Genomic DNA, 19,609 nt, shown 5'->3' with positions numbered 1-19,609 from the left:
ATTTATTTGAGTTGTCTAATCCAAATTGGGGTATCTACTGGCCCAACAAAACCGTAAAACAAGCCCCCTTGCCGGGGTACACTCCATGCCATGCAATGTCGCCCATAAAAACAGACCGATAAGAGTCCAGCTAACCCCTGCCTCGCCCACGGAAGCGCCCACGGCCGAAACCACCACCCCGCCCCCTCTCGCTTCGCCATTCCCTTTCCCGTTCTTTCTCGCGTTCTTGTTCTTCCCGGATGAGGGCTCTCTCGTGTTCCAACTCTTCCTCTGTCTTCTCGGTGCGCATCGTTGGTCGTGGGAGGTTTTCCGTCCATCGGGGATGAGCATCCGCACAGGCTTTTCCGTCCGGGCAGAATCCAGCCAGGTAAAAGAGGCATAGGCGTCGGCGGACATGGCGCTTGGCACAGAGAGGTCCCAGTTCACAGTATCCCCGGTCGTAGTGTTCGCAAGGTGGCAGGCGTGCCTCTTCGCGGACGTGTTGGTAAAGGCAGTCGTCGCCATTGGTACAGTATCCCGATCGTGAGAAAGACTGGCATTCGGGCATTCGTCGCAGGTTGTATTCGTGGAGGTATTCGCACTTCAGTCCTTTCTTGCATAGGCCCTTGAGGAAATGTTTGCAGACCAGCGACCCGTGTGTGGTAGATGGTGCCATTCCAGATGCCGTGGTGGTCGAGGTCGTCACACGGGACGGAGTGGGATGGCGATCTGGACAGGCAGGCCCCAAAGGACAGTGCCCTTCACTGTAGGCTTTGCAGACGGGTACATCGCTGGCGAGTCCGAAGCCGAAGCTCTTGCGGAGGAAGGGTGTGAAAGAGAAATCATTGTAGCTGGGATCGCGAATAGGTTCGGCAGAGATGAATTGCGCAGCAGCACTTTGTGTATCGGCCGCCATGATGTTTCTGAGTTTGAACGAAAGCTCAAGGAGTCGACAAGTGCGCAGGTACTCGATGCAATCACTCCTGAGAGTAAGATTTCAGTGAGGAAATAGCGAGGTCAGATTCTGAATCTCCCTGAGGTTGAATTGGTTAAGAGAGGAAGCAAATGTGCAGATGTTTGAGGAGCAACTCTTGGTAAGTTATTGTGAAAGAGCTGTCTAGGATGTTCTCCGGTTGTCGCCTTAGAAATCAGGTGGCAAATGTTTGCACAGTTTGCATTTGTCATCATCCACCCTGGAAAGTCACCCTTTGGTTACAACCAATAATATTGTCAAATCTGATTTGCCAAGCTCTTCGCTTTGGTCCTGCTCTTTGGATTTGAGCTATGCCTTCGCACTGAGAGTTATTTTCTGACAGTTTTGACTACACAGAAGGCAAATATATATCAATTTCGGGTGATATTGACGGCACTACTCAAATTCGAACACACGCTATAGATCTACAATTTATGATAAAATCCAAGCTGCTGATCCATCACCTCCTTAACCATCGCTTCCCATGAACGCCATTGGATCCCAAGCTCTGCTTCCGCCTTAGCGGTATCGACTGGCATTGGAGAAAGCTGAATATCCTCAGTGATTTTCGCCCCAGAATCAGGATACAATCTCTTGACAATGCTTGCAATCTCAGATCCAGTCGCCTTTGGTCCAGCCAACAGATACTTCGAACCATCAGGAATCTCCGGGTCCAGCACTTTGATATGCGCTTCGGCCACATCCTGAATGTGCACACCATTGCTTCCAGCGGGGTTACCTTGCATGACCAGACTCCATAGAAGGCCGTTGGATCCTGCTGCAACTTCCTCGGCTGAAGTTTGCATAAGGTTGTGGCCAAATACAAATACTGGGTGCAGCGTCACCAATGCGTAGTGTGGTTTGGTTGTTGCCCGGAAGTCCCAGGTTGCGTTGTTGGCAAGGAGCTTTGAAGCCTGGTATAGACGCATGGGTGTTCTAGCTGGGTCTTGGGGATCTTCAAATGATCCGTTCTCATCCACTGAGAAGTCCCAGACATTGTCCTCTAGGTAGGTTGTTAATACCGCGCTTATAGTGGGATTAATAAAGTATTTTACCTTTGACTACTCCTCCAGCGGGAATACCGGTCATGGGAATGAGAGCAGCGATAGATGATGTCACCACGACTTTCTTGATGCTGGGGACCTTGGCTGCTGCCTTCAGCAAGAGAGTCGTAGCTTTCACGGCCGGGATGAAATAAGTCTCCTTGTTGGTTCCATGAACAAGGGGCGATGCCAGATGGAGGACATAGTCCACGCCATTCAGCTTGTCGTCGAATGCCGTTTCACTGGTGAGATCTGGAACGGTAACAAATTCAACTTGATTTTTGTATTCGGAGAGGACAGATTGCAGGCGCTCAGAGGGCTTGCGAAGACAAATTCGCAATTGATAGCCGGCCTTGAGTGCTTCCACGGCTGTGGCACTGCCAATAAACCCGGTGGCTCCGGTGATGAAGATCAATCCTTTGGACATGGTGTAATTTCTTGAGTGCTGCGAGGTGTAGAAGATCAAGACTTTCCGTACCCTAAGCGTCTCTTATATTCAACTTATGCATTTGTCATCTGCAATCCATTGTATAGGACGGTGGAGTTAAGCCCCGACAGATCCAGTTCCGATCGTTCGACCTGACGGTGGCGTGATTCCCTAATGTATACTAAAGATTATTTGAAGAAACTAATGAAGAGTAATCATTAATTATCGCGTACCATTTGCTGGCGTGGCTGTTCAAAAAATATTGTTGCTTGATATTGTAATCTAAGCTCGGCCGAGGCTGATGAAATGATCAAAGCCGTTAGGTGCCACCCATTGGATCGCCGACGAATTAAACAATTTTATATTACACTATCTGTCCGAACTAACATCTAGAGTACTCTCTGAAGCTCTGCATAAACAATGCACTGATGTGCGACGATCATGCCCAGGATACTATGTTAAGGGGGCATCTCATCTTTCAAAATCCATAAGAGTAATGCCATAGGAACTAGCTAGTGATACATTCATCCCTTTGAATTTAGTCTTTAACGTTATGTCAGTTTTCAAGTAAACCATACGAATATAACCTCAAAATGCCTGTCTAGTACATCAAACATAGTCCAAACACCATTAGCCCGACTGACAAAGAACAACTCGCCAAGTCAATCACTAAACTCTACGTCTCCTACGGACTCCCTGCTTTCTACGTCCAAGCCCACTTTATCAAGGATGTCCCTGGTACAGCTTTCGTTGGCGGTGAAGTGCACCCCAACTTCGCCGACATCTACCGTGTTGCTCGTGCTTTCCAGAGTGAAGAAGCGAAGCAGCGATTCTTCTCCGGCGTTGACAATATCCTCGACCCGGAATGTGAGTCAAAAGAAATGGAATGGGAATATTTCATCGCGGAAGCTTCGAGAGATTTGTGGAAGATGAGTGGACTAGTGCCACAACAGCCTGGCTCCGAGGGAGAAAAGAAATGGGCCCAACTGAACAAGGCCGTGAAGCTTGAGTGACCATAGGGAATCGAGGTATACATAAGCATGAACTTCTTGGCCGATCATCTCCTGATCTTCGCCTCTAGACTGAACTGGTGTTTCGAAACAAGCGCTAAGTGCCCAGCTGCCTTTATTGGGTATCATGTTGATTACCCAAAGCTATTAGCTAGAAAACGGTTCGCAGAATTATCTGCAATGCTGTAATTAATCAGTACCCTTGCAGACGTCAGCATTCTAGACCGAGGGGATCAGCGCGAAAAAGCGAATTGCCTTGGGGGCCATAGAAATCCCTGTCTATACCTCCTTAGCCTCATATAATAAGCTCCTTTCCAGCCAATCATCCCCTGCTAAACGATTTGGTCCAACTGATCGAAAAAGCAAACCTTAGTCCAAAGCCAAGTCGTAGCGAAGGGCCGTTCTTGCCCACCGGGGAAGAATTGACGCAGGATGCGCGAGGCGTCGAGCATACGAGCTCCGATGATCGGCCGTCGTGCAAACTCTGCAAGTATCACGGGGTACATTCTTGCTTATGCAGATCAACACACCAATTGGAATGTCTGATTTCACTACCCTGGTCAGATCTCACCAGATCATGGGTATATACCGGTACCCCGTGTTGGGCGCTTGGGGACCTGGTCCTCCCAGTTTAGTAACCCGCGAAAAGCATCACGAGTCAAAGGCAGCCGAGTGGCTGAGATGCAAGGATCAGCCGTTGGGTACTTTGGAAACCTCATGCATGCGGAACTCATGCCGCGCATCCACCCCGCACATTGTGTCCAATACTGATCGACTGTTCAGGCCAAGGGGTTGGGGGAGAAAGATGAGGTTTGCATCTGCTACTCCTGCATCATAAGGAGCAAACAGGGTCCACGTGACAAATTCCAAAACAGGAAACAGCATTTCCCCACTGCTTCATCTCCTTCTTTTCTTTTATTCATTGTGATATTCCTCGTTGAACAAGCACACAATGTTTTCGGCTGCCAGTGCACTCTTTCGCCGGCGGGACCGCAACCCCACCTCGGAAAGTGCCTATGAGGTGCCCTTTTACACTAACGCGGCTTACTATCCGAACTGGAGAATCTATCGAAAGGAGCCTCCCTCGTCATTGAGACTCGGATTTATATCACATGTTTTCTATGCATTTGCCTGGTATGGACAGCCAATCATGGTCATCCAGTGTGCGAGATTGGCTGACGCGCTAACCTCGAACTGGTCTCATGCAGGGTGAAAGAAGACGGTACTGTTTATGTGTGTAGGGAATTGGTTCACAGTTGAACATTTGCTGATGTATTGCAGTTGAGTGATGAGTGGGCTGATACCCAGATGCCGGTTGACGGCACCGAGGGGTGTCTTCGGGCTTTTGTCCAGCTGAAGCAACAGTACTCCCAAATGAGAGTCATTCTTTCAGTTGGCGGAGGTGGCAAAGGCAGTGAGAACTTCGCCGCTGTTGCCCGCAGTCGTTCTACGCTGGATACGTTTGTTCGTACCGCGCGGGGATTAGTGGATCAGTTCGGACTCGACGGTATCGATGGTAAGCTCCCGTGTTACCATCAAATCTTTTGCCACGATTGCGAGAGATAGCTGATCATGTTGCTTCATAGTTGACTGGGAGCACCCGGCGGACTCTAAACAAGGAAAGGATTATGTCCGTATGCTTTCACGCCTGCGTGAAGTGCTTCCCACCCCACGATACATCCTTGCTACTTGCCTTCCCGCTGGTCAGTGGGCCCTGCGAAATATCGATCTTGGCGCGGCATCCAAACATTTGGACATGTTCAACCTGATGGCATACGATTTCGCTGGTCCATGGGACCCCGAAACTGGTCATCACGCCAAGCTTTCCGGTCCAGGTGTATCTGGTGAATCGGCAGTGGACTATGTGGTTTCCCAGGGAGTACCTCGTCGAAAGGTCATCCTTGGTGTCCCAGTCTATGGACGGTCATTCCTGGGTAGCACCGGACCAGGTCAGCGATACACTGGCCATGGCGGAGAGGAAGGTGTCTTTGATTATCGCGATTTGCCGCGGCCAGGAACCCAGGAATACCACGACAAACAGGCTGCTGCATCGTTCTGCGTTGGGGCAGATGGAGGATTTGTCACATACGATACCCCGCCGACAGTGCAACAAAAAGCAAAATTTGTGACATCGTCAAAACTAGGAGGACTGTTTTACTGGCATGTCTGCTCTGATGCGCGTGGACCAAGAAGCCTGATCGAAACCGGCTACAACACACTCCATGATATGTGAATGGCGGCTCAGATCATCGCCAACAAACCAAAAGTGTCAGTTTTAGGTCTTGAAAATAATTATTCTTTTGAAGATGGCACATTATGTAGACCAACAGCCTTGGAAGAAGCCTTAGGCGACGCAATGCATGGTGAGACCAACAATTCTTTTGTTTTTATCAGGCCCTCGAGAATCAATATCAATCTTGGTCATGTTCACCATCATCAAAGAACCCTGTGGGCATTCGGCGCTTTTGCGGAGACGTACACGAGCCAAGCAACATCAACCGGGACCGAGGTACAACTCCCAGTTAACTAAGCTCCCCCCGCATTTTGACATTCGAGATATCATCTCCCATTTCTACTCAATACCTTCAACGTGAAATGTCTCCCTCACCTGCCCCTCAGCCGGCGACCGCGGATATCGGCTATATGACCGAGCCTGGTCCGCTGGAGAACACGTACACGTCGGATACGAGCCTTAAACGGGCGCTATCATGTTAGTATTCCTTGCAATATCAAATAAAATATAATATTTACTATTTCAGGGTACCTTCCATCCGCTACACTGCAATCAGTAGAACAACATTTCACGCAACTCGGTGCCGAGGCTATTTCCAATCAGATCCGTGAATGGAGTGCGGACGCTGAGCGCAATCAACCATACGTGAAGAGCCATAATGTCTGGGGCAAACGGTATGACTATGATCGATTGGTGACCACTGAGGGTTGGAAGCAACTGGGCAAATGGGGTGCTCGTAACAGGTATGTACTGCAAACCAGTCTGCGAAGTTGTGGTCTAATTTGATTCTATTAGAATCGTGTCTGCAGGCTATGATCCAGCCTTGGGCGTTGACAGAAGGACGGTTCAATATGCATTGTGGGTACTCTTTCTGGATGAATTTGAGCTGCAGTCACTTACAGTCTACGACAACAGGAACTATCTGTACTCTCCTTCTTCGGGTCTCTACTCGTGTCCGATTAGTATGACCGATGGAGCTGCTTTTATCCTATCCTCCAGAATTGGAAAGCTTCCAGTGAACCATCCCTTCCATGCTGCCTTTCAAGGGCTGACTTCCGAGGGAGATGATCATTGGACTTCTGGCCAGTGGATGACCGAGAGAGCTGGTGGAAGTGACGTGCAAAACACCGAGACCTGGGCTACCTACTCACCACTGGCCAAAGGCTCAGGCGCTGATCCCCTGGGCGATGGAGACTATCTCATCAACGGATTCAAATTCTTCTCGTCAGCAACAGATGCCAACCTGGCTCTTTTGCTGGCAAAAACACCATCTGGAAAGCTGAGCACATTCCTCGCACCACTCCGACGGACAGTAGTCGGCTCCGACGGTGTCTCCAAGGTAGTATCAAATGGAGTCAGGATCCACCGTCTGAAAAACAAATTAGGGACGAAGGAATTACCCACGGCTGAATTGGAGCTCAAGGATATGCGCGCTCATCTTGTTGGTGAACTGGACCAGGGTATTGTCACCATTGCACCATTGCTCAATGTCACCCGCATTCATACCTTTGTCGGATCCCTGGCTGGTTGGCGCCGGGCCATTAGTATCACAAAGAGCTTCGCCAAGGCTCGGACTACCGTCGGGGAACCTCTTTGGCTAATACCCATGCATTTGCGACTTTTGGCGGACTTGGAAGTGAAACATCGAGGTGGCATGGCACTATGCTGGTTCACGGTCGCTATATTCGGGCTCGTCGAGAATAGACTGGCGGCTTCCACGAAGCTCGCGCATCTTCCGCAGCCTGGGAAGGAGGCTGACGTGGTCTTCCGTACTTTGACTGCCACCGCAAAGGCCGTGATAAGTAAGATGGCTACCCTCGGGATCATCGAATGCCAGGAGTCTATGGGTGGAGTAGGCTACATGGATGAGGCCGACGAGCCCGAGTTCAACATCTCTCGCATCCTGCGGAATACATCTGTGAATTCAATTTGGGAGGGCACTACCAATGTTCTCGCCAGTGAGATGGTTCGGTTCCTTCTGAAGAAGGACAATCTAAACATCTTCAGAGTATGGCTTGATCGTACTCTGGCTCTGATTCAAACAGCCAATCTGCGCGATGCTTTGATTACTGCCTGGTTTGCACTTCGCGCTCGGTTCTCGAAGAACGATCCTGCTACGATAGTCGCTGATGCACGTCGCTATATGTTTACCCTTGCTTGGATACTGTCCGGAGCCCTTCTGGCTCTTGACTCTGAACGCGATCGCGATCCTGTAAGCACGGAGATTGCCCGTCGCTGGGTTTTAAGTGCCGAGGGTGGCGTGGGAGACATGGTATTCCATGACATTGTTACATCCCGCGATGCTGCTAGCGCTGCCTCTTCGGGCGAGGAGCATCTGCAATGGGACTGTCGCATTGCCTGGGGTGTCGAGTTGCCTGCGAATCGTGCATCTGGACATCGCTCGTTGCAAAATGCTAGTGCAAAGCTGTAACTAAGGAGGTAACCTCAGATTGCATACGTGAAGTATGAAGATGTAGCTGCGCACTTTATCTCTATCATTATTTTCTACCTTTCCTCCGTAACAGAACAGCTCATCAATAGTTTGCATCATTGTGATATTCGAGCTAGTAACTTTAAAGGCCCAAGATGTTATTCTACGACACAAACCATCCATTTACATGGCTCAATTCAAATCTTAGCCCGATATCCTGTCGACGCACCCATCGGAAGTTCAACTCCCCAAACAATGCGACAATCCCAGTTAGTCCGGGTCTGATCATTCATCACACGAGGCTGGGATGCGGAGCGCTTATATATGAACTCAGGAAATGCAAATTCTCCTGGCACACCTTGCCCATCAAGAATCCATCTCCGAGCCACCTCGCAGGCAACACTGTTACCATCTTGCTGGGCGTCCATTGCGAGCAACATACCACTGATGAGCCAAGCAAGTGTGAACATTATCTGACGACCGACTCCGAGAACACCTGTCAAACCAAGGCTATCTTGCCCAGCTGCGAGCCTTTTCTCTAGAGCTGCCCAGACGATCTGTAGAGTGGTTTGTAGTGCATTGTCGGCGATGTGGCTGATTGAGTCATTGATCCAGGTGCTGAATGATTCCAAATTACGGCTGTTTGTAAGATGTCTCACAGTCTCGCTGGCGAGGACATTGGTGGTTCCCTCCCAGACACTGTTGCTAGCTGTATCTCGCCATAGCCGGCTCACGTTAAACTCGGGTTCTTCGGGCTCATCTGTGGAGTAGTTAGCATCCAAAATGGAAGATTCGTTAAACAGAAAGACTCGCCCATGTATCCAGCTCCACCCATAGCTTCCTGGCATTCTTGGAATGCTAATGTAGATGATTTGCAGATCACAGCCTTGGACGTGGAGGTAAGAGCTCGAAGAACGAGTGTTGCTGTGGCGGGTGATCTGGCGAGCACATTGTAATGTGCAGGTAGCTCCTTTGGGAACCCATTATCCACAAAACCGAGAAGAGACGAGGTGAAGAAAGCTAGCTGGAGCCAGCCCCTATGCTTGACTTCAAGGTGGGAAAGCACGTTCAAGTGCATTGGGAATGTCCATAGTGGTTGATCAATTGTCTTGCGAGCACGGGCAAATGCTTTGGCAATATCCAGGGCACGACGAAGGCACGAGACAGCTGTGATGAAGTTGTGGGTGCGTGTGGTGTTGAGCAACAAGGCAATAGTCGCAATACCGCGATCTTTCTTGCCAATCAAATGGGCGCGGACGTTTTTGAGTTCAACCTCGGCCGTTGGTAGCTCTTTGGTGCCCATCTTGTCCTTTAGCCGATGGATGCGGATTCCGTTGGATACTTGCTTCTTTTTCCCGTTGGCATCAGTGGCTGTGATAGATGTTGGTGCCACAAATAGGGACAGCTCCCCTGACTCGGTCTTTGCAAGCAGCAAGACAATGTTGCAATCTGTCGCGCTGCAAAAGAACTTGAATCCGGATAGAAGGTAGTCACCGTCTTCCATGGTGCCAAATCGGCCAGTCTTCGATTGCAGCGGAGAGTGAACTGCGATGGTCTCACTGTTTCGAACATCACTTCCACCTGGTCGTTCAGTCATCCATTGCGCAGAGATCCAGTTGTTCTCGCGAGCAATAAGACGTGCATAAAGCTCATGGAATGGATGATCCGAAGGCAAGTCTTGAATTTGGTGTTGAACTAGACGTGCCGCTCCAGAGGTCATTGAGACTGGACAGGAATAGGCAGCAGAAGATGCAGAGAAGATGTAGTTACTGGACTGTAAGTATAGCTCCACGCAAATTGGATCGCACTTACAATGCATGCTGTACAACCCGGCGATATGGCCCGAACTCTTCCTCGTACCCAAGACCAACTACACTATACCAGGAGTCAGTATATGAAATAGACAAATATCAAGCAGAACTAACCCATTCTTGATCCCCCATTTACTGAGTTCCTTCCAGCCAGTACTAGTAATTAAGCGATCGGCATCGTACCGGGCTCCCCACACATTGCGTGTTTTGAGATGTGGCAACTGAGTCTCTGCATTTCCAATCAAACTGTTGGTCACGTCTGAGATTGCTTCAGACCCAAAGTGCTGCAAGTCTGGGGAGATCTTTGCCAGCACATCACGGGGTAGATGCCCTATAATATAGTAAGTATCTTGATCGCTTTCGAAATAAGGTAAGAAACTTACATTGGAGAATTCGAAGGAAAACTGCATCCGAGGTGCCCGGGTTCTCCAAAGCGGGAGTCGAAAGAATAAATCCCTCGTCTGCAGTGGAGGGTTTAAGAGGAATAGGCATGCTGAAATAACAAGAGGCAGAGTGCGACTTCGTATAAGATGCATACTGGCACAAGTCCACTCTTATACTTCACCCCGTCTACCACGTTTACCTCGTGCGGGGATTGATCTACTGCAATACAAGTCACCGAGAAGAGTCACCGATTTGCACCGACAATCACCGAGTACAACCGTATGATGGCAGTTGTCTGGAGACGCGTAGTCTCCAAAGATCATCCATGTGGGGGTCGCATAGGTATGTGCCGATTGCCGATGGGCTATTAATGCCGCTATCCTGAACCTGTATTCGCCCTCATCATTTCCATTTGCACATTATTGTTGGAACAGCATAAAAGAACGCAATGGCTAAATCATCCAATATCAAGCCTATTTGGCAGCCCATTTTGCCACCAGACCAAATCCCCATGAACGTCTATCGCGCCTATATCAACCGAAAGTTTAACCAGCGACTTGGCTCCTCTCAAGAATTGCATCAATGGTCTGTTGACAATTTGCAAGATTTCTGGGTCGATCTTCACGATTATACAGGGATTATTCCGTCGTTGCCTTCGACGGTGACCTCTGCTTTTGATGATAGCATACCTATGGAGAATGTGCCTGAATTCTTCCGCGGAGCAAGCGTCAACTATGCGGAAAATGTGGTCTCTGGTCGGGACTTGAGCAAGGCTGCTCTTGTTGGAGTTCGCGAGGGTCAAGACCTAGGTGGGGAGGTTTGGACTTGGAGATTGTTGAGGGGAATGTTCGAAAGGCCAGGAGTGCTCTCCTCCAACTTGGAATCAAGGAAGGTGACCGTTTAGCTGCAATTATATCCACGAGTGTTTGGTCAGTTGGCCTTTTCCTGGCGACAGCAAGCATTGGAGCCATTTGGACTAGCATTGCACCGGATTTGGGTGACGAAGTGAGCCATGATTCGAACGTACGCCAATGATGAAGCTAAACGAAGACAACAGGGCTGTGTATCTCGATTGCAGCAAGTCACTCCTCGCATCCTCTTCGCAGATGGTGAGTCGACGTACAAAGGGAAGATGCGATCGAATGTTGCCAAGATTCAAAATATCTTCAAGGCTATGAATACAAAGCCACAGGTGTTCTTGATTCCAATCACTGGCGCTCACGAGCCAGCATTTCCCTGCCTGGATGACTTCCTCTCAATTTCACGGAACGAAGATGAGCTCGGGTTCAAGAGAGTGTCTTACTCTCATCCTCTTTATATCCTCTATACGAGTGGTACTACCGGCCAGCCAAAATGCCTGGTACACAGCCACAGTGTCATTCTACAGCACAAAAAGACATCTGTGTTGCACAACTCTCTCACATCCGACGATGTCGTCTTCCAGTATAGCAGTACATCTTGGGTCTTATGGAATATCATGATCGGCCATCTCTCCGTAGGCCCAACTCTGATTCTATACGACGGATCACCTTTGTGGCCCAGTGCAAAGGAAATGGCGAAGATCGCAGAGTACCACCGAGTCACTTACTGGGGCTGTTCGCCTCGTTATTTGCAAGAGCTTGAGATGACCGGTTGCATCCCAAAGGATGAGTTTGACCTGTCCTCTCTCCGCATGGTGCAAACGGGAGGCTCGCACCTTGGTGAAGACCAATATCACTGGTTTTACCGATCATTCCCGCCAACTGTTCATCTTACCAGTGTCACTGGAGGCACTGATCTGGTCACTTCTTGGATTGGAACCGACCCAGCTGGTCCGTTGTATCCTGGGGAAATCCAGTTGCCTATGCTGGGGCAGGATGTAGATGTTGCTGATCCTGTCACTGGAGAATCAATCAAACATACTGGCAGACATGGCGAGTTTGTCTGCCGCAAACCATTTCCATCGATGCCTGTCTTTTTCTGGGGTGATAATGATGGAGCAAAATATAAGAGCACGTATTTTGACAAGTTTGAGAACTGCTGGGCTCAGCATGACTGGGCAAGTTATAACCCGCAAACAAAGGGTTGGCAAATCCATGGGCGAAGGTATGATTTTCCAAGTCAAGATAGCATGTTGTGGGCCGCATACTGACTGGTACCAACAGCGACGGTGTCCTGAACCCGCAGGGGATCCGATTCGGAAGCTCCGATATCTACTCAGTCACTGAGTCCGCTCCTTTTAACTCGGTTATCTCAGCGACCTTATGCATCGGTCGGAGAAGACCTCATGATTCCGATGAAGTAGTCTTTTTGTTTGTCATCATGCAGTCCGGCAAGTCCTTCACCGGTCAACTCGCAGTCGAGTTGAAAGATGCAATTCGCAGAGGGTTGAGCAGTAAACACGTTCCTCGCTTCATAGTTGGAGTGAAAGAAGTTCCCATGACGGTAAATGGTAAGAAGGTCGAGACCTTGGTTAAGCAGGTCATCTCGTCTGGCCAACTGCCGAAGACTATCAGCAGCACCGTGGCGAACCCAGGGTGTCTGGATCATTTCAGGCAGTACTATGATCTTGAGGTACAGAGTGGCGATAGAGGCAAACTATAGCCAGGATGTTCCATCCAAACAGCATAACAGGATATTGTGGGAAATTTTGGAGAAATATTGTACATATATCACGGATAATATCTGGCATTCAAGACCTTTCCCCTTCCATTTTAGTGCTCACCAGTCAAGACAGGCCCCTGTAATATATGCACTCATTCTATTCAACTTTCCACTCAGAAATTATGTTTGATCTGATGATCTCGAAGAACAGACACGCTACTAAGCCCAAGTCTGGGACTTATCGACCTGGTCCCGTTATTTGCAAGGGGACTCGAAGACTGATAGGCGATGATCCGATAGACTTTCTTGAGAAAGAGTAGTAAAGGAAAATCTCCACCGCATAAGATCGTGATATAAGACATGAATCGAAAGTTGGCACAAATGTTTTCGTGTTGGGAAGACATATTAAGACGTCAATTGTGGCCGTGTAAAGACGTTTTTGCTGTGAATCTTTCACACGATCACCAGTGCGAGTCACCCATTCTTTTGTATCACGGCCGACATTATTGGCAGGTGGTTGTTCCACCCATCGGACAGATGACATTTTCAAGTCGCCTAATCGCACAATATGGGTCTCGGTTTTTTGTTTGCTTTTGCATATTGGCCCCGATAGAGATGTACGGAAAGGAACCGCGTGCGTGGTCGTATGGGCCAGCAGCTTCCTGGAAATCCGGCTTATTGCTGGTGGTGGTTCATCATGCGTCGGTTGGAACTCCATTTCCATCGTTACAGTAGTAACGGGGCCCTTGGACTCTTCGTAGGAGGAGGCAAGAAGCGAGATTGGATTTGGCTCCAATGTGCAAACCCTGAAGGTCCCCTTGGCAGCTTGCCATGAAGCTATTTTGGAAGGACGTAAGGACTGCGGACAAATCTGCAAGTGATCAAGAGTATAGGCAGGAGGCATTTCCTGTAGCGCAGGAATGATTCGAACAGGCATGAGCGCAGATGCCAAGGGCTCGTTTGGTTGATTCTCCTCTGTATGCTGTCTCAACAGTTTTGCCTGTACAGAATATGTGATTCTGATTTTGTCAAAGGATGAATCCTTCAACCTCACGGGTCTCTTTTCGTCGTCTCGGCCGAGGGTCGGTGGAAGCAACAGATGACTTCGGTCAATTTTGCAGTGCTCTTCTTTGTGCCGACAAGCGTGAATAGGCAGCTCATTTGGCACTATAAATTTGAAAGGAAACTTGTATTCGAACCCATCTTTCAAGACTCGGTCGGGATTGAATGCGTCATTTTCGATGGGCTGGTGTAACTCCAAGAAGTTTTGTTGCCTGTACGTACTAACAGGTAGAAGCACCCAGTCGTCCACGATTCGTGATTGCCCTGGAATACTCAATCAGCTTCTGAACATGAGAACATGCCAGCCCGAAGGGAATCCTTACCACGAAAGGCAACCTCAACCATTCCTGGTCCAAGAAGGTGATCAATGGTAATCCACACATAGCCATCGATACTGTCTCCAGTCGTATAGAAATCACGTTTGCCTGCATGATGCTCACACAGTTCTATTTTGATGCTCGTGCGAAATCCTTTGTTGAACCGCCCTTGATGGTCAATCATAGTGGCGATGCGTTCAAGTCCTTTCCCCGCGTGAGGAAAAAATCCAAATCTGATTCAGAGATAATTGACCGCATATCAATGGGCTTGATTGAAGTTGATATTTTCGGAGTTCGGGCAAGTATACCAAGGCCGGGTACATGCACCCGGCTGCGTGAGCAACAGATCACGTTCTCGGTCGAATCATTCCGTATATTCACCTCGTCAGATATCAAGCACACACTGACCAATATAGAACCGTCGTGATTCTTCTCTGGCTATTACGTATACGTATTTCTTGTTATACAGCATTGCCATCGGACAGTTCAAACTAGTAAGGAATTTGCTGACATTTACTCAGTCAGCCTGATCCTGAGCACCCTCATAAAAGCAGCAGCTTAGATAGGAAAGCCCCTGCCAGGGAAAATTCAGTAAGTATACATGTAGCTGGACATCAGCCATAATTTTCCTGAAACGCCAATTGCCAAAGTAACTGGTCAAACATTGAGTAACCAAGTGCCACTCCAATCAAATCCAGCCCCTTCCCAATTATTGCTGAAGGGGTCTAAGCTAACATCAAGAGCGGCGAGGTCATAATTATCCTGCCCGGGCTGATCATCAAGAGACCGAAGAGTATCATTAGGATCTTGGATTTCCGCCAAAGAGCACGTTGGCTCAATGCCCACGTTCCCATTTGCCGGTTCCGATGATTGACCTATGAGCCGCCATTGCTTGCACAATTTCGTGTCGAAGCCTTCGAAAAAGGAGGCCGCATCTGAGTCCACAGTAGGTGACGGACCATCGAATGGACCTAGCTCTCGGACTTTTTCAGATAGCTTGTTCAGTGCGCGCAAGGGACCGACTGCCGAAAGCCACCGCTCGGATAGCTTTTGGAGGGCGAGCTTCATGACTGTTAATTCGTGTTCCGCTGTGCTCTGGAGGTGTGCATAGCGACAGCTGGAGAGCAGCGAGAGTCCGGCGCATAGAGGGTAGAAAGCAAAGACTGGGCCCAGGTATCGGAGTTCGTCGCGAAGGAGGAATTCTTCGTATATCCCAGCAATAAATGAAGATGCGACCAGCGATGCCGCGGGCGGTACGCTATTTGGTGTAGGTGAGCGATGTAGAATCGTGAGCACCACGAAATACATCACTAGTAGTTGGTGGACTTCCAAATTGCAAACATCTGCATCTTCTTGGGCGGCGACACTTGATTGCAGCTTTGGAATTACCTGCTTTGCCCATCTGTAGACAGCATTCTCAAGATCAACCTGTCTTTGACGAGAAATCTCTTGCCGGAGATGAGATTCGACTGTATCTCCCAGAAGTCGAGATATGGCGCAGTAAGCCAGGAACAGTTGTGCCTTGAAATTATTCACGGGGAAATCATTCAGGGACGGAGGGAGTACGTCGCTGTCCCGAAGGTTGATAGTTCGCGGTCGGCCAACACCAACAGAGATGATATTATCTCGCACCTAAAGACGTTAGATTATTACATTCCATATAGACTATTCATACTCACCACTAAAGACCACCAGAGCCTCCGGCGAAGACCCCGATCGCGAGAATTCGGTGGTGGCTCTTTATGCAGTCCGATTTGAAACGCCATCGCACCAGCCGTTCGAATCCAAAACCCACTGGTATCAGTCGACACATCCTCGGGTCCAACTGGATTATACCAATGCAAGAGACAGGCAGCCACGATAGAGATGAGAGGGTGGTCGCATCCACCAAAGAAGAAAAGCAGTTTGGCGCGTCGATAAAACACCTCGCTAGACCCGTAATCCAAATGCGCTTTGGATACTCTACTCCCTGCCAGGAAGATCGCTTGAAGGAGCAGCATTGACGGTGGCGTGCTTTCGTCCAGCCATTTGGGGTCGACGACTGGTGTCCAGGGTGCACAGTGCGCGTGAAAACTCGCCATCAATTCATTTTGAACGGATAGAGGTGGTAGCTCAAATGCGCCTTGGTCGCGGAGCATTTGCAGATCAGTTGTTGAGGCTTTGGGGTTGGTGTATGTGGTCTCGCGACCGGGTTTGACCATATTTTCATCAAAGGGGACGCTGCCGCCTAAGTACTCGCTGCGACCACGATAGCTCTCTTCCTTGATAAAGGGCTCATTGGTAGGTAGATTTGCATTGTTAATTAGATTCTCAGCAGGCCTGCTGGAGGATATGCGCCTTGACGTTAGGTCTGAGTCGACAGGCTGTGAGCTCCGCGGTGTCTGACCCAATGCAGAGATTGAAGCATTCCGTCCTGGCGACAAACTGTTGGTGAACCTCTTGCGCTTCCTTGTATATGGCCTGCACACGATCAATGCCTTGTCTATCGCCTCAACTCGGGTCTACTTACCTGCACTCCACATCGGACTTTTTACAGTTGGTGCATGGGTCCTGCGTCGCGAAGTCGCATTTGACCTAAACCAGTCAGCAACCTCCACAACAGTGAAGTTATTTGCAACACCTTTCTTTTATGACATATAATACATGCCGAGGACATGGCGCTCTGATTGACAGCTCAGAGCCGAGTGACGGAGATGGTTGGAAGTCAAGTGGGGTTTTGCCGAGGCAACCAACGACTATAAAGTCAACGCAACTTCACCTTCACGCACTCGATACCTTTGAGAATGGACTTGGTAACCACTGATTGCTCATATCCTGGGATTCTGGTAATAGCTATCAATCGCCCCGAAAGAAAGAATGCCGTCGACCCCCCAACAGCCAAAGCACTCTATGAAGCCATCCGCGCCTTTGAAGATGATCCAACCCAGAAAGTGTGTGTCTTGACTGGTGCTGGTAATACATTCTGCGCAGGAGCCGATCTTCATAGTGTTGCCCAGAACACACCGGGCGAAAATCTACAGCCTGTGGATGGTCGTAACTTAGGACCTATGGGTCCTTCCAGGCTGGTTGTGCAGAAGCCTGTGATATGCGCTGTTTCTGGATACGCCGTTGCAGGAGGACTCGAATTGAGTCTGCTGGCAGATTTGCGGGTTGTCGAAGAAGATGCGGTGTTCGGTGTCTTCTGTCGGCGCTGGGGTGTGCCTCTGATCGACGGAGGCACTGTCCGTCTGCAAGCCATTGTCGGTCTTGGTCGTGCGTTGGATATGATCCTGACTGGTCGGCCTGTCGGTGCGCAGGAAGCACTTGCAATGGGACTGGCCAGTCGCGTGGTTCCAAACGGGCATGCAGTGAAGGTAGCTATTGAGATAGCACGGCAGCTCATTGCATTCCCAGAACTTTGCCTCAATACAGACCGGCGATCATGCTATTACAGTGCTTTCGATGCTTCCTCTTTCCAGGATGCCATGTCCCAGGAGTTCAGGTCTGGGAGGAAGGTGATTACAGCGGAGGCCATTGCAGGTGCGGCCAAGTTCAGCAAAGGCTCAGGGCGACATGGCAGTTTCAAAGATTTCAGCAAGCTGTAAATCACAGTGCATATTAATAAGTTTATTGTTTGAATTTGTGACCAAGTCGACGAATACAGTCGTACAGGGACTTTGTACTAATACAGGCCAGAATATCAGAAACATTCAAGGTGGCGCGAATATAATATAACCACAATGCACCAACATCTTTAGTTGGTCTTCTTTTCCTTGTTTCCCAGCTCCTCTGCAGTAAATTGGATTCGCTTACCATAGAGCAAGGGGGTGCGAGATAGAAGAGAGCCAAGTGCGTATCCAATGTAAGCTCCAACGAGGATCGTGATCGGGAATGCCTGCCATGGTCGGTCCCTTTGTTTCAACATTAGCCACGCTTCGGAACAGAATATAGCGCCAGACTCACCAATCAAGAGGGATGGGGATGGCGCCAAACCACGCCCCCAAGCCAGCACCGAGTGCACCACCCCAAACCGCGTCTGCTGGACGAGCAATACCCCAAACTTCGTTCCACACCCCGCGGTCTGTACCGTGGGCATAGATCAAAGCTGTGGCGCTGAGAACGGCCATGTGGGCTGCACACAAGACGGTCTCGGCATTGTGTGTTGTGAGGGGGGCGCCGAATAGGACGAGAAGGAGGGCCAGCACTGGAGTGGCTATGAAGAAGGTCAGGGAGAGCGATAGTGTGGCCGGCTAGAAAAAGGTTTAGCATCGAGCACTTCCACCTAGTTGAGAAATATTCCTACCAATAACCGGGACCAAATGCACGCCCAGCTGTTGGTGTGCTGCTTGCGCTTGCTGGCTTTTCCATGGCGAGAGCCACTAGGTCCAGATGGCAACCGAGGGCTGGTCTTGCCCTCAGCCGGGGAGGACGCGCTCGACTCTGTTGACGGTGTCGATCCAGCGGGCGGAAGACAGATCACCGCGTAGGAGATTTGAATAAGAGTGAGCCATGGCAGGGTCACGAGAAGCTCCTTGGTGGGGTCTTCCACCAATGCTTCAAATCGCGTGGCACATAATGTGAGGAGGAGTGCTGGGTGCACAACGGAGTAGATGCGCGCAACCGGCGAGGGGAGGATGTTGACGGGGAGAGCGGAAGGTTTCTCAGCAGGGGCCGTCGGCGTCGAGGGAGGCCCTGACGCAGAGCTATCTGAGGCCATAGCACAGTTGAAGTTAAGACCTGAAGAGCTCTGGCTGGTTCGGGATGGAAATGGAGGGTCTGAATTGGCGCGTTGGCCGCTGTTGGCCTTGGTGCCGTGCAACCTTAAATATCAGGCAAGTTATCCTGCCTAACTTAGTAATCAGTGCACAAGCTTCCAGGTCCTGTTTTTGGAACATCAGGCAAGGTATGCAACATCCAAGCGAAACGGATCACTGCTGCGTAATTCGACTAAGTCTCGGGGCACTACAATTATACCAAGGTAGGCGCGATATAGTAACACCTACACACAAATGGACCAGAACAAATGAAGAAGCCTATCTTGCCGTCCAATTCATAACAATAAATACCAGAGCGATATCATAAGCGTAGCCTCAGATGGAGAACAAATTGGAACGCGACAAGGGATCAAAACAGACCGGCTGCAATCGCAGAGACAAACGTACATTCATACCACATGGCAACATGATCAACTGGAGTCCGGGACAGCTATGAGCACCCGGGCCTCCGCGAAACGGGGAAGAGGTCAAGGTAGAAGAGCAGGGGCGTAAACAATACAAGGGGTCATTTGGATGGCATGATTTGGGACATCCGTGAATGCAAGAAAGTCGTTGGGAAATGCGAGGTCACAATTTCAGAGGTTCCGCCTCGCAAAAAAAAA

At 49.6% G+C, this 19,609-nt stretch overlaps 11 protein-coding genes across 11 annotated transcripts; 5 read left to right on the top strand and 6 right to left on the bottom strand.

The window, feature by feature from the left end:
- Nucleotides 1-130: 130 nt before the first annotated feature.
- Nucleotides 131-895, bottom strand: yth1 (cleavage polyadenylation factor RNA-binding subunit YTH1; the record flags this gene model as incomplete). Its single annotated transcript, XM_058514218.1, has 1 exon — nt 131-895. The coding sequence occupies one exon, from the start codon at nt 893-895 to the stop codon at nt 131-133; it is 765 nt and encodes a 254-aa protein (XP_058371396.1).
- A 482-nt stretch (nt 896-1,377) lies between these two features.
- Nucleotides 1,378-2,441, bottom strand: N7446_005469 (uncharacterized protein; the record flags this gene model as incomplete). Its single annotated transcript, XM_058514217.1, has 2 exons — nt 2,008-2,441; nt 1,378-1,955 (listed from the first exon to the last, which is right to left on the bottom strand). The coding sequence occupies exons 1-2, from the start codon at nt 2,420-2,422 to the stop codon at nt 1,378-1,380; spliced, it is 993 nt and encodes a 330-aa protein (XP_058371395.1). The 5' UTR covers nt 2,423-2,441.
- Nucleotides 2,442-2,975: 534 nt separating this feature from the next.
- On the top strand, nt 2,976-3,435 carry N7446_005468 (tautomerase family protein; the record flags this gene model as incomplete). The annotated part of the gene is made up of 2 exons (XM_058514216.1): nt 2,976-2,989; nt 3,042-3,435. 2 exons carry the CDS (start codon nt 2,976-2,978, stop codon nt 3,433-3,435), a joined length of 408 nt encoding a protein of 135 aa, XP_058371394.1.
- Nucleotides 3,436-4,384: 949 nt separating this feature from the next.
- On the top strand, nt 4,385-5,665 carry N7446_005467 (glycoside hydrolase family 18 protein; the record flags this gene model as incomplete). Its single annotated transcript, XM_058514215.1, has 4 exons — nt 4,385-4,566; nt 4,641-4,665; nt 4,714-4,948; nt 5,019-5,665. The coding sequence occupies 4 exons, from the start codon at nt 4,385-4,387 to the stop codon at nt 5,663-5,665; spliced, it is 1,089 nt and encodes a 362-aa protein (XP_058371393.1).
- Nucleotides 5,666-6,027: 362 nt separating this feature from the next.
- On the top strand, nt 6,028-8,096 carry N7446_005466 (putative acyl-CoA dehydrogenase; the record flags this gene model as incomplete). The annotated part of the gene is made up of 3 exons (XM_058514214.1): nt 6,028-6,142; nt 6,192-6,408; nt 6,461-8,096. 3 exons carry the CDS (start codon nt 6,028-6,030, stop codon nt 8,094-8,096), a joined length of 1,968 nt encoding a protein of 655 aa, XP_058371392.1.
- Nucleotides 8,097-8,293: 197 nt separating this feature from the next.
- On the bottom strand, nt 8,294-10,399 carry N7446_005465 (uncharacterized protein; the record flags this gene model as incomplete). The annotated part of the gene is made up of 5 exons (XM_058514213.1): nt 8,294-8,856; nt 8,898-9,865; nt 9,909-9,971; nt 10,022-10,238; nt 10,291-10,399. 5 exons carry the CDS (start codon nt 10,397-10,399, stop codon nt 8,294-8,296), a joined length of 1,920 nt encoding a protein of 639 aa, XP_058371391.1.
- Nucleotides 10,400-10,739: 340 nt separating this feature from the next.
- Nucleotides 10,740-12,874, top strand: N7446_005464 (uncharacterized protein; the record flags this gene model as incomplete). Its single annotated transcript, XM_058514212.1, has 4 exons — nt 10,740-11,100; nt 11,226-11,296; nt 11,349-12,376; nt 12,436-12,874. 4 exons carry the CDS (start codon nt 10,740-10,742, stop codon nt 12,872-12,874), a joined length of 1,899 nt encoding a protein of 632 aa, XP_058371390.1.
- A 238-nt stretch (nt 12,875-13,112) lies between these two features.
- N7446_005463 (uncharacterized protein) lies at nt 13,113-14,437 on the bottom strand (the record flags this gene model as incomplete). Its single annotated transcript, XM_058514211.1, has 2 exons — nt 13,113-14,200; nt 14,260-14,437. 2 exons carry the CDS (start codon nt 14,435-14,437, stop codon nt 13,113-13,115), a joined length of 1,266 nt encoding a protein of 421 aa, XP_058371389.1.
- A 473-nt stretch (nt 14,438-14,910) lies between these two features.
- On the bottom strand, nt 14,911-16,909 carry N7446_005462 (transcription factor domain-containing protein; the record flags this gene model as incomplete). The annotated part of the gene is made up of 4 exons (XM_058514210.1): nt 14,911-15,885; nt 15,933-16,713; nt 16,763-16,827; nt 16,874-16,909. The coding sequence occupies 4 exons, from the start codon at nt 16,907-16,909 to the stop codon at nt 14,911-14,913; spliced, it is 1,857 nt and encodes a 618-aa protein (XP_058371388.1).
- A 127-nt stretch (nt 16,910-17,036) lies between these two features.
- On the top strand, nt 17,037-17,837 carry N7446_005461 (enoyl-CoA hydratase/isomerase family protein; the record flags this gene model as incomplete). Its single annotated transcript, XM_058514209.1, has 1 exon — nt 17,037-17,837. One exon carries the CDS (start codon nt 17,037-17,039, stop codon nt 17,835-17,837), a length of 801 nt encoding a protein of 266 aa, XP_058371387.1.
- A 149-nt stretch (nt 17,838-17,986) lies between these two features.
- On the bottom strand, nt 17,987-18,949 carry N7446_005460 (PIG-F family protein; the record flags this gene model as incomplete). The annotated part of the gene is made up of 3 exons (XM_058514208.1): nt 17,987-18,143; nt 18,196-18,482; nt 18,536-18,949. The coding sequence occupies 3 exons, from the start codon at nt 18,947-18,949 to the stop codon at nt 17,987-17,989; spliced, it is 858 nt and encodes a 285-aa protein (XP_058371386.1).
- Nucleotides 18,950-19,609: the final 660 nt, after the last annotated feature.

Source organism: Penicillium canescens (genome assembly GCF_028828765.1).
Source record: "Penicillium canescens strain IBT 15451 chromosome Unknown utg000004l_segment0_segment0, whole genome shotgun sequence".
Lineage (NCBI taxonomy): Eukaryota > Fungi > Ascomycota > Eurotiomycetes > Eurotiales > Aspergillaceae > Penicillium > Penicillium canescens.
This window is presented reverse-complemented; position numbering and strand designations above follow the sequence as displayed.